Raw genomic sequence first — 17,643 nt, 5'->3', positions numbered from 1 at the left:
AGAAATGGTCACAAATGATCTAGTGCGACCTTTTAGACAATATTTTTTTGGCCAAAACTGATGCTAGAAAAATGTACATCCATTGTAGTGTGGTATGTAATCCTTTTCTATTCTTTTCTGTGTCTCCTTCAAACTTTTCTTAGGTTTTTTAAACTTTATCTATGGATGACTTTTGCTTTTTCTTTTTTCTTGATCTTTATAACGTCATTCAAGCTCCATCTAGTTAATGACAAATATTTTACTTCTTATTTTTTGTTAAAGAAGGAAAACTACTATATATAAACGTATGTCATATGTCCATTGGGGCAGGAGGGGGCCATGGCCCCCCTCCAAATTTAAAAATATATATATATATATGTTAATTTTTTTAATTTAATAAAATAATATTAATTTATTATGTATTGACCCCTCCTCTAAAAATTATTTTGGCCCTTCCGTAAAATTTAATCTGATATAAAAATAAAATAAATAAAATACATCTCATATAAAATAAAATATATAATTTTTATATAAAAAAAAAAAATTCTAACTATAACTACTAGTATTTCTAACCTATTTCTATTGTCTATATTGAAAAAGAAATAGTTAAGAATTTTGATTTGGATTCAATACTTGATGATTTTATTTGTTTAAAAGAACGCAAGTTATAATTTTAGACACTTTATTTTTTTTGTTTAATATATTTGTATGAATGTCTTTCTATTATTTCAATGATATATATATTGTTCTTGACATATCAAATATTTTTTTAATACATAAGTTGTATTAAACGTATTTTATTTTTATTATAATCTTCCTATCAGATTATTATACATCGTAAAAAAAATTATATAAAAATAAAATAAAAAATATTTTATATATATTATTCTAATTTTATTTGACCCCTCCTCAAATAAATTTCTGGCTCCGCCACTGCATATGTCTCTAATTGATAGATATATTGATAATATCTTTTGTGCTTGAAATTATGTTTATAATATTTTTGTATTATATATATCACAATCTATTATGAAAATATATAAACAGATTCTTTATTATTTTGAGGTACTGTCCAAATAAGTGTATTGATTTGTCCAATCCTGTACTTTAAATATCTCCTTGGAGTTTCAAATGATGTTTGGTTTGTTCACATTTTTCTCTGTAATTTTTGCACTTCGTCAACGGCCGCCCTAGTCAAAATCACAGTCCAACAATTATTCCAGCCCACAAAAATAAGCACCACAATATTTCAATCGGCTTCGCACAAGCTACAAGTTTTTCCATTCACGTGGATTGAATTTATCGACAGTCATTATCACAACAAAAAAGATAAACTTCTTATACATCACACCGCTTTCTATGGAATAAATTATATATATATTCATAAAAGCATTAAGATATTAATTTTTTATTATATAAATTGATGTGGCAAACTTTCATAGTTATAAAACATTTAATGTTTCAATTAACAAATTTGTCAATAAATTTATTCAATTTTTTATCACACGAGACTTTTTTTTTTAAGAGCCGGTACACGTCTAGTGATCCCGTTCCAAGTTTATTGATATGCCATCACTTATGGCAAAGGAATACCGTGATCACAAGCAAAGTATATGAGAGTCTACAAAAGAATAATTCAAAACCCTCCCAAATACAAAACCAACAAAGTCAAAACCAGAAAAATAAACAAAAATAAACAATCCTATAATAGGATTAAATCTAAACAAGCCTAGATAGGAAAAATAGAAAACTCTAAATAATAAAACTTAAGCTCTAAAGTAAACAAACCCAATTTATCCATACGAATAATGCCTTTTAAATACCTCGGCAATTGGTTAATATCATTACAGATGACACTCATTTGGAGCTCACCCTGTTTGCCCAAGTAATCAGTCGTTTGATTTCCTTCCCAAAATCGATGCACTACCCAAAGGTTCATGCCTTGAAATCACACGAGACTTAAAAGCTTGCCGTAAGTGGAAGGAATTGAAGAAAAGTCACACGAGACTTAAAGCATGCCGTAAGGGGAAGGAATTGAAGAAGAGTACGTAATGCTATGTACAAGCTTTAAAATAGATAAATTTTGCGTAGGTTCTTTATAAAGAAAGTGGATCCCACAAAAAATCATGTTTCCCTTAACTTTCTTAAAGTGGAGTCTGTCTTTTTTTTTTCTATATAAAAAATTATACAAAATTTATCTATTTAGAATTTATATAAGTAATAAATAATACGTACTAAATTATTAGATCGATAGAGACGACCATGACAGAGAAATTAAAGCATGCAGTCAAGCCTCAACACATCAGCACATGGAAAAAACACATTATGAACATTCAAACCACAAACAGAGAATAATTGATGCCAACCATCACCTTAGTTCTGGAGGAAGTATTATTATTTTTATATACACAGGAGAACGTAGACTGAGAAGCAAATAATTCAAGACTTCTGGCTCTATATAAGAAGGCGTGCTCAAACATGAGTACTACAGCAGAATACTAAAAGCTTGATCTCTAAATTTGTAAAACTCTTGTTCTCAAAGAAGCTGTACGTGACTTTCATCCAAAGTTCCAACTTGTAAGTCTCTTCATTTATCAATTCTAAAACTATTTCCTCAAATCTCATTATATATCTTTTTGCTTGTTTTCTTATGCTATTGTACTGTTTATATTTTATATGCTCATCTATAATACTCCAATAGTATCGTGGCCTTCAATATCTTTTCACAAACACTAACCATAAAAATATGTGAATAGTTTGATTGACAGTCAAAAATTTGTTTATCATATATATAAAAAATTCTATCCATCATCTTCTACGTACTTAACCATATACCGACGTGTAATTTTTCTTTTTTACTATTATATTTAAACACACATGATATTGATGTGTAAATATGTGTTTTTAAATAGAATGACAAAAATGAAAATCACATGTTAATGTGTGGTGTGGGGATATTAAGTTGCATTTCTCCATGTATATAATATATATATCCAGCCAAAAAAATCACATCATAGCTCTGTTATATTAGTACTGCTCTTTCACATTATCTGTGGCCCCCAAAATCCATTTCACAGTAGGGCAGTTTCTTTCTAACAAGTTCAGAAGATATGCTGGAAAAGGTATTAGCTATAAGCTGGTTGGAAAACTTTAAAATGGTTTGTAAATCAACATGAGAGTAAAGGCTTAGGGTCTGTTAGAGAATACAATTGTTATAAGATATTATGATACTACTTCACTATTATTTATTATTATTCTCACTACTATTTACAAACTATCTAAGATACTAAGGTATTCAAATAGAGCTTTAATACTTATTGCATGTAGCAATATTTCGTTATACTGGGCTCTCTATTACATACAATTCACAAATATCTCAATTTCCTGTCAACTTTCTTAACTTGCAAAATCTGTATAATTAAACAATATTTTTTAAATTATAAAATAAAGCTCTAAAATCACCTTAGTATTCTTTTTTTATTATTTACTTTCAGTAATTTAATGTAAATAACAAATGTTGGAATGGATTAAGGGAATATGATTTTTAATGTATTTGTTTATTAAGATGAATTTTAGATAAGTGTTGAGCAGTTGGAACTGTGTATTAATTATGGCTATGGGTATCAATTTTCAAATTGATTTTGTTACTAATCTATTTTTGAATACATATACTTTGATACAAGTTAAAAATGTCTATAATATATAAATTATTTCAATTTCATCAATTTAAATTAATTAAATCAAAACAGATTGATATTATAAGTTTGTTTGTGCTAATTCAACATAATCATTTTTTTAAGGTTCATGATCATTTTATTAAACGAACTATTTAGCAATGGTTACAACACACGGCCACCAATTTGATATGATGAGTCATGTTAAGGTCGATGTTTGATAAAAGTACCAAATTAATTAAGATCGCCGGAGCTAGTCATATATAGAAAAATAAAAAATTGAGTAAACAGGGACTCAACCCAATAGACCCTTATATATTAACGGGGGTTTTTCAAGCTAAGGAAGCCCAAACCTCCGTAAGTTGATCTATACTTAACATGATTTTCAAGATTCGTCATCAATTAAGTAAAACATTAATTATATTCTGCTAAACCACCAATGAACAGAAAAGCATACAATTTCAATAAGAAAAATATTTGATTCACAAAGACATCTTATCAACTATTGCGGTAAATTAAATTGTAAAATATTTATTTGTATGAAGTAAATCTAACATATAGAATTTAATGACAATAAATTTTTAAAATTATTTTTATAAAATCTCTTTATAAATTTAAGACTTTTCAAATACGAAATATCTATGCTTAACAAAGATAAGTCTCATTCTATCTTCCTCCATGCCTTCTAGGCCATGCTTTGACCCAACTCACATAACATAAATATTTCTAATTTTTACACTTTTTTTTCACATCGCCCTACACTTGATTGTAGCTTCTGCGATGGGATGGTGGAGGTCTTATGCTGGTGACGAGAGATTTTCTAGCTCAACTCTCACTGTTTCGATTGGTATATTTGCGGTGTTATGGTTGCTATGGGTCATCAAGAAACAAAGAAAGGCTGCAGTACCTCCATTGCCACCAGGTCCTCGTGGCTTGCCAATAGTTGGGTACCTTCCATTTATAGGTACAGAACTTCATACGAAATTTGAGCAACTGGGTGGGATCTATGGCCCCATCTACAAGATTTGGCTTGGAAATAAATTGTGCATTGTGATTAGCTCACCCTCACTAGTGAAAGAAGTTGTTCGTGACCAAGATGCAATATTTGCCAACCGTGATGCTACCAAAGCTGCACTTGCTATCACATCCGGGGGAGTCGATATTGTCTTTTCCCCGAATGGTCCTAATTGGAGGATGTTGCGAAAGATGTTTGTGCGAGAGATGCTAAGTCCAGCGAATCTTGATTCTACCTTCGCTTTACGAAGAGAAGAGGTAAGGAACACCATTATAAATGTGTATGAAAAAATAGGTGCCCCAATAGATTTAGGAGAACTGGCATTTATGACGTCAATGAATGCCATCATGAAGTTGTTGTGGGGAAGCACACTACAAGGAGAGGAAGGGGCTAAGCTTGGAGATGAGTTTAGGCATATGTTTTCGGATTTAATGTTGCTACTCGGAAAACCAAACGTTTCGGACATTTTCCCCACGTTAGCAAGTTTTGATTTACAAGGGATCGTAAGGGAAGTAAAGGTGATTTCCCAAAGCATTGAACGAGTACTTGATTATGTCATTGACAAACAGATCAAAAGTTTGGCCAAGGCCAAAGAAGAGGGGAAGCCAAAGGCAGGACAAAAGGACTTTTTGCAAGTTCTCTTGGAAATATGGGAGAAGGACAACGGTGCAAATTTGATTAGCATGACCCAACTCAAGGTTGTGCTTTTGGTATGTATGTGTCCACTTTTCTACTTTTGTGTCTCATTACTTTAGATTCAAACTGAAGTGGTTGAGTTGACCATTTATATCTTTAACTAATTCCTAGACATCAATCAAATTTTATTTTATTTTTATTTTTCAACAATTTAGCTAATTACCTTACTCATGTTTAAATAGGACATAGTGGTGGCTGCATCCGACACCACAACGACCATGTCAGAATGGGTAATGGCAAGGTTGATGAAACATTCAGAGACAATGAGAAAAGTCCAAGAAGAATTAACAGAAATTGTGGGGATGGATAACTTAGTCGAAGAATCTCATTTGCCCAAATTACATTATTTAGATGCTGTAATTAAAGAGACGCTTCGTTTGCACCCTCCTATTCCTTTCCTAATACCTCGTACTCCAAGCGAATCTAGCATCATTGGAGGGTACCATGTACCCAAAGGTTCAAGGATTTTCGTGAATGTTTGGGCTATTCAAAGGAACCCAAAGTATTGGGACAATCCATTGGAATTTAAACCCGAGAGATTTCTAAATGATGGTTATGGAAGATTCGATTATTCAGGCAACAATTTTAAGTATTTTCCATTTGGGTCAGGGAGAAGAATATGTGCGGGTATTACACTAGGGGACAAGACACTCAAATACATCTTGGCTTCAATTTTGCACTCCTTTGAATGGAAACTACCACAGGGTTCAGAGATTGATGTTTCAGACACTTTCGGTATCATTACCAAGAAGAAGAATCCAACAATTGCAATTCCAACTCCAAGGTTGTCCAAATTTGAGCTCTACACATAATAGTAGAATGTGAGAAATATACTCTATTGCTTTTGCAAGTACCTTGTATGAAGCCTTTATGTGCACAATAACCAATGAGGTTGTGATGATTTTCACTTCCTATATTCTATAGTTGTGATGGAAAGATGCTTATATTTACACTCACATATTCAAAATTTACGCCTTTATTGGCCTATGAATAAAAGCTTAGTTTGGCAATTCATTTTCTTCTTCATTTGCAGCTAATTGACGTGGTTTTATAGCAAACAAAAGCTTTTATGAGCATGCATTTTGTACTGCAATGTTCATATAGGAATTCTTTACTATCAAAACCTTAGATCCTTTAATTATATTTTATTTTGCAATTAGTAAAAGGGGATTTGCTTCGTTCATTAGTTGCCAACAACTTCTTTTACGACATCCCACATATTCAACTAATTTCTATTAGAGATTGGAGAGCCAAGACATGTGACTTCCAAGATTCCTTCAACAATTCTAAATGGCAACTCATCTGTTATTACCATCTTTCCAATCAACGACGTCAAAACCTCTTCACTATACTTGTGAGTTAAAAATTCCTCATCATATTACCATCACTATCTTCTGCCCCCTCCTTGGGTGTTGCCTCACCTGCTAATATTTTTTGGTACCTATCCAAATATCCACATTTATGAAGATTTATGGGACATGAAGGCAAATAGTTTTGCATAGTTGAAAATTCAATCTTCTTCAAGTGTCAAGTGTATATTTAGCCACAATAATTACACTCATATACAAGTCAACCCTCCACCTTCATAAAATGGTCACAAACAACTAATGGATCCATACCTTTCTGTTTCTTAAGAAGGGGACACATACTACTGGTAGGGGCACTTAGGGGTCCTGATGTTTTGGTATCTCTCAAATCATCTCCCAAGTTAATGGTCAATTCATTTGAATCAACATCAATTGTAGTAGACAAAAAACCCATCTAACATGTTAAATAAATAAATAATTTCAAAACAAAAAAAAATCTAAGAAAACAAAATTGAATACCACGTAACACAATTACACAGCAACTAGTTTGCAACATGGCAATATCATAAGTGTAAGGCTCTAAGCTAGATGTTAGTTTACTCATCTTTCCATAATTTACATCAAAACAATTTCACAACACAATTAGAACATAATAAATTAACAATAATAACTTTCTTCATGCAAAATGAAAATACTAAACTGAGCACTTAGCACACTCACAATGGGAAATAGCTCTCGAATTATTGTACACAGTCCCAAAAATGTGCTCCAAAAATTTTAAAATGCATGTATATACACAGATAAAAAATTTAAATATCAAATAATCGAAAAATATTATCAAACATCAAAAAAACATTAAAACCAAGCCTCATATATATTATATATTACCAATTGTGTGAAATCGGTTGTAGGGGCGATGAGAAATCGATTTTCAACGAGATGTAGGGATATGTGATCATTGGTGGGACACTGGTGGAAAGGGACCAAGAATAAACTTAGAGAGCTCAGAGAGATGATAGCGAGAGTGATAGAGCTTGGACGGTCGTTCCAAACAGATGCTGGCAGAGGGAGAGGCTAAGTGGCATGAGACAGGAGAGAGGTAGTGAGGCTTAATGCGCGAATGCAGTGAGAGAGGAGACAATGTGAGCTAGGAAAGTGAATCATAGATGAATAAGAGGGAGGGGATGGGGTCGAGGTTATGAAGCTCTAACCTAGAATAACGTTGTTTGGTGAATTAAACCAAACAACGTTGTTTCTTATTATTTGTTTTTCTAAAACGTAGTTATAAGATCATACGGTTTAACTTACTTAAGTTAAGCTGTTTCATTTTATATAAGAATAAAATAAAAATATATATTATATATGTTGGTTAGTTGGTTTGACATTGCTGAGACTAGAACCAAACCGACCGAGGTCGATTTCTAAGGTTTTTTACCACCAGCCGACGAGTTTCTAAGGTTATATATATACATATATACATATATATATATGTATATATATTTATCTTTTCTTCATTTATTATAAATTCCAAGATCCATCTAGTTTTAGAGCACTTGAAAACAACTAGTAATACACAATACATTGGATATTCGAGCGATTCAACCTTAGCTTTCATCTCTTTTTTCACATGGGTGTATGTAACACCCCCGTTCCTCACAGCTTTTAATAAAGTCATTTTTAGAGATTTGGGAAAGCCGAAGTGTTACTACTAAACTTGACTTTAAAAAAAAAAAAGTTTTCTTTATTTTAAAGGAAGCATCAGGTACGAAGATTCTTATAATAAATAAAGTCGTTTTATATTAAAATACTGAAATAATGAGAGAGTGTGTGAAGCAATTATTAAAATTTCTCGAACTCGATGCTATAAAAAATATAAATTAAAATCTCTATATATGATCTAGGTAATTATCATGCCTCCCTGGACTAGGTCTTATCTTGGAGTTCTACCTTCATAAATATTCCCTTCATAAATATTCTGATTTGGGATGGTTTAAAAACATAAAAACAAACTAAAATGAGTCGATAACTCAATAAGAAACCCATCATAATGTAAGCATACTTAATATAAGTTTTGCCTAAAATATTTCATGCTGAGTTTAAAATCATGACTGATGATCATACTAATGCTTATGCTATGCATGACTGATTTATCTTAATTAACTGACTAATCTGATTTATCTGACTGGCCAATACACTTAACCCTAGGTGTGATTCTGTACCGGCCCCACTTTCTACTGTCGCAAGGGAAGCCATTGATAGTATTCTAGCATACCATGATGGACTACGCCTGAGTTCGTGGCTTGCACATCCATTGTAAAACTACATTGGTACCATGCATCTAAATAACCATCTGATTAACTATTATGAGTTTATCTTACACTTGATCTTATGAAAGTTTATATGTTTTATGCAACGTAAGATGCATGAGATACATATTACATACATAACTATAATATGCGGAATGAAACATGATAAATGAAGTGCTTTTAAATATCATAACATGTGTTGTACAAAAGCACTGGCTTCGAAAGGACTGGATTGAATAATAATATATTTAACTAGCTAATGTATGTTAATCCTAAGTTATAATCAAGTTACTTATCTTGTAGTGTTGCTTCCTAAACTTTCCGACACAAAATCGATGACATGCAATGGAGGGACAACGGTGGTTGTGATTAGGAAGGAGGAAAAGACAATGGTGGCCTTGCCATGTTTCATGGTGGGGGAGATGAGGCTACAACATGTTGAAGGACGTAAAAGGAAAGCTAAAAACAAAAAACCTAGGCTTGAAGAGGCAGGTGCATGTACAGTGCAAGAGACTTTATTTATAGGATGGTATGGGTTGGGTTTTGGAATTGTAAGGTGAAGAGGATTCTATAATTGTAATCCTAATGTGTTTGAAACTAAAGACATACTCTAGTAGTTCATTTAGTGTAGGATTGAGAGTGATTGAGACTATGTAGAGAACTTCAATTAGTGATGATTTTGAATTGAAATAAATTTCTAATTATTTTAAATTCTAACAGGAGTCTAACTTCTTTAATAAATAATAAATGAGATTTAACGTAATTATTGAACATAATTAAAACTCTTAAAAAACATCAATAATTTATTGATCGTAAGTTTATCTAATATGGCCCATTAAATATAATTTACGCCTAATAAAAATTATCAATATTCCAACCTTACAATTATTAAATCAGGTCGTTATAGAATACGTATTCATCTCCAGACCTTGTATATGATATTTATTGCCCCTAAAAGAATGAGAAAATGCGTAAGGATAGCCATTGCATGGTACGACAGTAAACCTCATATATAAAATCTTCATTGATATCCTCCATGTATGCGTCAGAAACTTGCCTGGTGAATTCTTCTTATGAAACTTCTTATAAAACACCATGCTTCTTCATGTATCATTCAAGGGCCGAGCATGCAGCATGACCTCTATCTTGTTCAAAATGCTTATATTTTTTTCATATATTTTAAAAAGATTATTTTGATATGGAATATTTAGATCATTTCGTACGTATTTTGATCTTTATCGGAGCAATACTCGTGTTGGGATGATTTCATGACATTCCTAGTTAGTTTGATTAAAGATCTCATTTGGGCTCGATTTGTCAATTGTGCCACACAGCCTATTTGGGGAAAACTCTCTCTCTCTCTCTCTCATGCCTATAATCATTATACTGTAAATTAAGCCATAATAAAATTTATATTGATAATTATACGCAGACGATTTGAATAAATATTTCGCCGGCCACCTTTGAATTTCTTGGAATCAAATTGATGCTTTGAGAACAGATACGTAGCAATAAGGTACAACTTAAAAGTCCTACGACGACTAAGTTCGTGGATACAGATCGATTACGGACTCCCCTAAGCAGTCAAAATATACCCCCCGGATGCCGACTTCTTTGGACCGAGCACTTCCCCACCTGCGCTAACAATCTTGATCACATCTATGACCCGTACATTTCCACTCTAGCTACTTTCCAGATTTTCCTCCCCTCTATCGTGTGATCATCTAGAGTAATGATGTCATTTTTAAACAACCAATAAAATCATGTCACTTCATCAAAAATAAATTTTAATAGTACAAAACTACCCTCAATTTTATATAAAATTATAAAAAAATTATAAAATAATTGTAAGGTTATCATTTTCTTTATGCCCATATATATCATTGCTCACCCTTTTTTTTAAGCTAGGCTTATTTGCATGCCATTGATCAGCAAATAATTAAAGCATAAAATAAACGTCTATTTGCAAAACTCATCCTCAAATTACCGTTGATTTACGAGCCTGCCCTACATGCTTGCCTGCAGATCATGTATAATATTCATGGATACGGTGTTGGAAAAGCGCGCATGTGCGTCAACCGCACACGTCTGACATTATCAGTACGAAGAAAAGCGCATGTGCATTCGATATGTTTTGAATCGAAATTAAAAATGGTATACATAAACAGCCAATACTTATCACACATGTACACACTACAACATATTTAATTTTTAGTGACGGTTGGGAAATTGTGACGGTCCCCAAACTATTACTAAAAGGTATTTTCTGTGACTGTTACTAAAGATAACTAAAATTTTTTTACGTTCGAATGGAGATGGAATTTACGTTCGAACATTACATATATGTTCAAACATTAAGGCTACTGACGTACGAACGTGAAATGTTTTGGCACCAGCATTTTTTTTTTTATAGGAAACCATAAGTAGACTTGTATTATATCAAATGCTGGATACAAAAAGGGATAGTGTCAAAGGAAATGATACTACCACTGATGCTCAGAGCATCTCGACACAGAGCATGAGCTAAAGAATTACAAGCTCTCTTAACATGCCTAACAGACCAATTGGTGAATGAGCTAAGCATTGACTTCGTGTCCCTTAAGAGAACACCCACATAAGTGTCTGTTTCTACTGATGATTTGAGGCTGTTGACAACTTGCAAAGAGTCTCCCTCTAGGATCACGTTCTGCCAGCCCAAGTTCTTGAGGAAAGCTGATGCTTGGAAGACTGCATACGCTTCAGCATGTAGAGGATCAGGGAACAAGTTGTGGATCATTCTCATGGAGGCTTTAACTCTACCATCCCAGTCACGGATTATTACACCAACCCCCACCTTGTTATTTACCTTGTCCAGTCCAGCATCCCAGTTAAGCTTGAGGTAACCCTGGGGAGGGGCTTCCCAACACGTGGATTCAGTGGTGGTAGAAGGGACTCTCCTTTCCGGTAGAGTAGTCTGGTTAATGTCTTCCATAAGTCCCCTCGTTGCTTGTATGACTGAGCTTGGATGAGCCACCACATTTCTGAAAACTGAGTCATTTCTTCTTTTCCATATCTTCCAAGTCGTGAGGGTGAATTCAATGATCTCTTCTTCTGCCAAACTCTCCATGAAGTGTTCCACAAGAAGTTTAAAAGACTGGAAGTGTCTGCTTGCCTTCTGAATCCTTCTAACACTTAAATTCCAAACAACCTGAGCTGAGGGGCAACTCCACAAGGCATGTGCAGTGGTTTCTGTCTATAAATTGCATACGGGGCACAATGCATCCTCAGTTACCCTCCTTTTGTGCAGTCTTTCCTTAGTTGGGATAGCATCCAGGCAGGCCCTCCATAGAAATGTCTTGGCTGCATTTGGGATGTTGAGTTGCCATATCTTGGTCCAGGGAGCAGGTTCAGTTATGGGCATAGAAGCTTGGCCACTCTCCCTCTGGTCTATTTCTGATTGCAAGTAGTATGCTGATTTTACAGTGAACATACCTGAGTTGGTACACCTCCATATAAGCTTATCAGGTGTTGGGAATAGGCTCAGAGGGATCTTACTGACTAGGCCAACTTCTGATTTGCTTAGAAGGGCATTGACCAGAGGTACATTCCAAGTGTGAGTTGATTTATCAATCATCATGGAAACTTTGGAGTCGGTAGGAAGGAATCTCAGGGAGCTTTGAGGCTTGAAAGTTGAAGGCTGGGGGAGCCACCTGTCTTTCCAAATATCTACTGTTTCTCCATCTCCTATACGCCACATAAGACCTTCTTGGAGGAGGTTCCTTGCCAAGATGAAGCTTTGCCACAGGAAGGAAGAGTTCTGACCTCTCTTAGCATTGAGGAAAGAACTTTTCCTAAAGTACTTCTCCTTAAGAACTCTGGCAGCTAGTGAACTTGGATTAGAGGTGATCCTCCAACACTGTTTTGCAAGGAGAGCACAGTTAAAATTTTCGCTTAATCCCAGGCCACCTGCTCTCTTGGATTTACACATTTGATTCCACCCCACCCAGTGGACCTTGTTTTCCTTTGCCTGCTGACCCCACCAGAAGGACCTTACATGTTTGTCAAGTGCCTCTAGCAGTTGCTTTGGAAGCTTAAGCATACCCATGCTGTAGGTTGGTATGGCCTGGATTACTGATTTGATTAAGATCTCTTTTCCCGCTTGGGAAAGAAGCTTTGTTGTCCAGCTACCTAGCTTGGCCTGCACTCTATCAAGAATTCCCTTTAGAGACTTGGTTCTGGACCTCCCTACCAGTGCTGGTAATCCCAGATATTTCTCATAGGAGTTTATCCCCCGGATCCCAGCAATACTTGTGACTATATCCCTGGTTTGTGCACTTGTATTCCTGCTGAAGAAGATTGATGTCTTTTCCTTGTTAAGCCTTTGACCCGATGCCCTTTCATAAGATTCCAAGAGGTGGAAGAGCTAGCTCCATTCAATGAAGTTGGCTTTGCAGAAAAGAAGAGAATCATCTGCAAAAAACAGGTGGTTTATATGCAGATGGTTCTTCCTAATAGGCAGCCCTGAGATCAATTTCTTTTCCTCAGCTTGGTTTAGGAGGCAGCTGAGGGCCTCTGAGCATAGAATGAAAAGGTAAGGGGAGAGAGGGTCCCCTTGCCTTATGCCACGGGTGGGATAGAAAAAATTCTAAGATTCTCCATTAACAATGATAGAATAGGAGACTGTGGTGACACACTTCATTATCAGATCTATCCAACCTGCTAAGAATCCCATTTTTATCATGACAGATTCAGGAAATGCCATTCTATCCTATCGTAAGCTTTGCTCATGTCCAATTTTAGGGCCATATACCCACTCCTTCCTGTTAATCTAGCCTTCATTGTGTGCAAGGCCTCAAAAGCCACAACTATGTTGTCTGTGATTAGTCTTCCAGGTACAAAGGCTGTCTGTGTAGGGGATATGATGCTAGGCAGGATTCTTTTCAGCCTGTTTGCCAAGGTCTTTGCTATGATCTTGTAGAGGACGTTACAAAGGCTTATTGGCCTGAAATCTGTGGCTGAGATAGGGTTCACCTTCTTGGGAATTAAGGCTATAAAAGTTTCATTGATCTTGTCTTCCCATTGTCCACCATTCAGAGCTTCTAGAGTAGCCTTGCAGACTTGATTTCCAACTGTTGACCAGTAGTGTTGATGGAAGATAGCAGGGAAGCCATCAGGGCCTGAGGAGCCAATAGGATTCATGCTAAGGATGGCTTCTCTTACTTCTACTTCAGTAAAAGTGGTAGAAAGGCTTGCATTCATCTCCTCAGTTACCACCTGCTTCATTGGGGTGAGACACTCTTCTGTGCCTGCTGGATGAGAGGTTCAGAAGAGGGACTGAAAATAATCCTGGAAAACTTGACAAATAGAAGTGTGATTTTGGACTTCTTGGCCTGATTATGAGAGAATCTTGGTGATTGTATTTGTTTTTTTCCTCTGACTAGAGCACTTGTGAAAGTACTTAGTGTTACTATCCCCATTTTTTAGCCAGGCTTGTTTTGCTCTTTGCTGCCATTTAAGGTTTTCTGCATCCATAAGATCATTAAGTTCTCTTTGGATCAGTTTGATTTCCCCTTGAAGATCCCCTTGTTATCTCTCTTTAGTTGGTTTAGTAGCTCACTCTTCTCTTTTATGAGAGTTCCTTGGCCCCTAGAGGTGGTTCTGCTCCATGATTTCAGTTCCTTTTGACAGCAGGTAAGTCCTCTTATGATGCTGATCAGGTTGTTAGGGGATCTGGTGGAGGGTTGCCAGACTTTTTTGATGATTTCCTCACACATTTCCTATCTGGTCCAGGCTGATTCGAATCTAAAAATTCTGTTCCTCTTTCTAGAAGGGAATTGGCCTGTTTTCTGGACTATGATGGGGCTGTGATCAGATTGAAAGCAATCCAAGTGAGTTACAGTAAAGTTTCCAAATCGGTTGATCCACTTGCTATTGCCATAGGCCCTGTCGAGTCTTTCCTTTGTGAAATGTCTGCCTTCCCTATTGTTGGTCCAAGTGAATCTACTGCCACTAAACCCCAAGTCAAAAAGATTGCAGAAACTAAGAGTCTCCCTAAACTTCACCATCTGCCCATATGGTCTGTTAGAAGCCCCATACTTTTCCTTATGGTGGGTGATTTCACCAAGGCACATCCAAGGAGTGCTTGAGTTTGGCTTAAGGGCCTTTAATAGTTCCCAGCTTTCATGTCTTTTGGCTGTAACTGGGTGGCCATAGAAGCCTGTTACCTGCCATTTTGTAGGTTCATTTGGAAGTTTTATCAACAATGAGATATGCCAGTTAGTGTAGTTCTTGATCTCAGCATCCAAGTGGTTATCCCATAGAAGGGCCAAGCCTCCACTCCTCCCCCTACTATCCACACAGAAACAATTCTCGAGTCCCAGTTTTAGTTTAATTCTTTCCATTTTCACACTATCACACTTGGTTTCAGAGAGAAAAACCAAGTTGGGCTTCTTAGTCTTCACCAGAAGGTGGAGTTCATGAACTGTGCGAGGGTTCCCAAGCCCTCAACAGTTCCAGCTCATACAAATCATTTTTTGTGGTGGGGCTGCATAGCAGCCTCCACCATACCGGCTTGAGTTAGGCTCTGATCAAGCTTGAGCTGTGGTTTCATTCTTTTGTTGGCAATAGCCACCCGGGTACTAACCCTTTCTCTGAGGGGCCTCTTCCCACTTGGTGGGAATGGAGGATCATTTATCACGTTGGTAACATCAGAGAGAAGCAAAGGAGGGGCCCTTGCCTTCCTCTTCCAGGACTTGCTTTTCACAGGTTTGAAAATTCCATTTTCTTTGTTTCCCTCGACATGTTCTGACAAAGGGGTATTTGGCTTGTGTATTTTGGGATTCATTGTAGGTGAGGTCTCTTTAGACAAAATAGGAGTGCCTTTCGGAAATAGGGGTGAAGTATGCAGTTGGCTTACCTGTTTTGGAGGGATGTCGGAATCCTTGTGGAAGCTGTCTTTTCTTTGTGTAAGAGCCTCCTGCAAATTTCACTTCCACTGGTCTTTGGCAGTCTGAGGGGAGCCAAAGTCTTCTAAATGCTGGTCCTCCCTTACCTCACGTGGAGGGTTGACTTCCATGAAAACTGCTCCTTCTGCCAGAGTAGATTCCTTGGTTGTTGGCCTTGATGTTGACATACCTTCCCCATACCGTGGACTATTACCTCCTTCCTCCCCCATGTGCCGTTGCCAGGCGGAGCTATGGTGGTCCTGGTCCTAAGTACCACCATATTTTTTCAGGAAGACACCTCTTGGAGAGAAAGGGCTGGCTCTCAGCCATTGACCGTATTGAGCTTTAGTAATGTTCTCTGAATCTCTATTTCGACAGCTTCCATTGACATGCATGAAAAAACCACACTTAAAACAGAACATGGGAAGGCGTTCATATTTAAATGATAACCAGTATTGTTTGTTTCCAAACTTGAGGAACCGTCGCCTGGGAATCAGCTTCTTGGCTTTGACTCTCAAAAAGCTACCCCATCCGTAACCCTCTATATCAACTCCAACTTCAAGGATCTTCCCAACTCCTGACCCCACAAGCATACCTGTTTCTTTGTTCATTCCAGCAAATGGCAGGTTATGAATTTGGAACCAGAAAGGTTCGTACTGGAATTGGACTTCTGAAATGGTTAATGCACCCTCGAACTCTTTTAAGCAGACTAGACGGCGATCGAAGGACCACGGCCTTCCCTTTAGTATCTTTTGTTTGTCTGAGACTAACTGCATATCTATGAGAAACTGGTTGGTTCCCAGATCTTTAAACGTGACCCATCCCTCAATTTTCCACATCTTTGACATCGTTTCCTTGAATGCTTCCTTATTAGCTATTCTGTCATTAAGGATCATGCTAGAAGACAGAGTTCACCTTTTGCAGCAGTTAGGGACACTGCTTCCTCAGACAGAATGATTTCCTCTTGTTCTTCGTCCGTTAGCTTCAGGGATTCCCAACTTCTTGCTAAATCTTCCGCCATTGTTACACCTATACAGGCCTTGGCCTTAGAGACAATACCATAACCTGTCAAAAGACTAGCTTGGGAGAAACCTCACCCTGCGTAGAGGAGAGGACCGGTCTAAATTGATTCCAACCATTTGGCACCAGCATTTGAACGTTAGTAATTAACGTTCAAATGTTAGTTATAACTTTAAGTTAAATATGACTCTAATTTAAAAATTATGTGGTTTTTATAATGCATAATTTGTGAACAAGTCTAAAAAATTGTAATATATATTTATATATTCATATATAAATATATATTTGTGTTTATGTATATTTGAAATGTAGTGATTTAGTATTATAGTTGGAAAATCTAACATTAAAGAAGATTGAGAATTGAAATTAAAAAATAATAGATATATTAAATAATATTGTTCCTTACATATATTAAAAGTAAAATACAAAATGTGATAGAATTTTGTAAACAACACTCAGACGAACGTGTTGCTCATGAAATTCATACTCCGTATCTCCTAAGTCAAGGATTCAACCTTCTCATTGTGGATATTTACACAATGGGCCATTTCGACGACAGACTTCTCTATAGCCACGATCTGTCTATCGATATGTGTAGTCAGTTGTGAGATCATCGCATCCACCCAAGTAGGCCACATATCTCCCGCATATGTACTTGTCGGTTGCTGACTACTACTCCCCACACTGGGCCTGTTGAGTACAGTGGAGTCTGGTCCACACCGC

The 17,643-nt window shown here is 36.2% G+C and overlaps 2 protein-coding genes across 3 annotated transcripts; one reads left to right on the top strand and one right to left on the bottom strand.

Annotated features, from left to right (window-relative positions):
• Window positions 1-2,398: 2,398 nt before the first annotated feature.
• LOC122318142 (flavonoid 3'-monooxygenase CYP75B137-like) lies at window positions 2,399-6,374 on the top strand. 2 transcript variants are annotated; one of them, XM_043135322.1, is made up of 3 exons: window positions 2,399-2,556; window positions 4,426-5,366; window positions 5,547-6,374. In XM_043135322.1, exons 2-3 carry the CDS (start codon window positions 4,434-4,436, stop codon window positions 6,174-6,176), a joined length of 1,563 nt encoding a protein of 520 aa, XP_042991256.1. In that variant the 5' UTR covers window positions 2,399-2,556; window positions 4,426-4,433; the 3' UTR covers window positions 6,177-6,374. The 2 variants fall into 2 exon arrangements, with proteins under 2 accessions (XP_042991256.1, XP_042991255.1); XM_043135321.1 differs by having other exon boundaries at window positions 4,426-5,378.
• A 9,792-nt stretch (window positions 6,375-16,166) lies between these two features.
• Window positions 16,167-16,921, bottom strand: LOC122274460. Its single transcript, XM_043083496.1, has 2 exons — window positions 16,816-16,921; window positions 16,167-16,774 (listed from the first exon to the last, which is right to left on the bottom strand). The coding sequence occupies exons 1-2, from the start codon at window positions 16,919-16,921 to the stop codon at window positions 16,167-16,169; spliced, it is 714 nt and encodes a 237-aa protein (XP_042939430.1).
• Window positions 16,922-17,643: the final 722 nt, after the last annotated feature.

This window comes from Carya illinoinensis, chromosome 8, assembly GCF_018687715.1.
Source record: "Carya illinoinensis cultivar Pawnee chromosome 8, C.illinoinensisPawnee_v1, whole genome shotgun sequence".
Taxonomy (NCBI): Eukaryota; Viridiplantae; Streptophyta; class Magnoliopsida; order Fagales; family Juglandaceae; genus Carya; species Carya illinoinensis.
Note: the sequence above shows the minus strand (reverse complement) of the source record. Positions and strands in the feature narration are given on the sequence as shown.

Coding starts and splice junctions, on each gene's coding strand:
- LOC122318142 (XM_043135321.1), top strand. CDS start 4,434: ATGGGATGGTGGAGGTCTTATGCTGGTGACGAGAGATTTTCTAGCTCA. Junction 5,379..5,546: donor AACTCAAGGTTGTGCTTTTG/GTATGTATGTGT, acceptor ATGTTTAAATAG/GACATAGTGGTGGCTGCATC.
- LOC122274460 (XM_043083496.1), bottom strand. CDS start 16,921: ATGGCGGAAGATTTAGCAAGAAGTTGGGAATCCCTGAAGCTAACGGAC. Junction 16,775..16,815: donor GTCCCTAACTGCTGCAAAAG/GTGAACTCTGTC, acceptor ATGACAGAATAG/CTAATAAGGAAGCATTCAAG.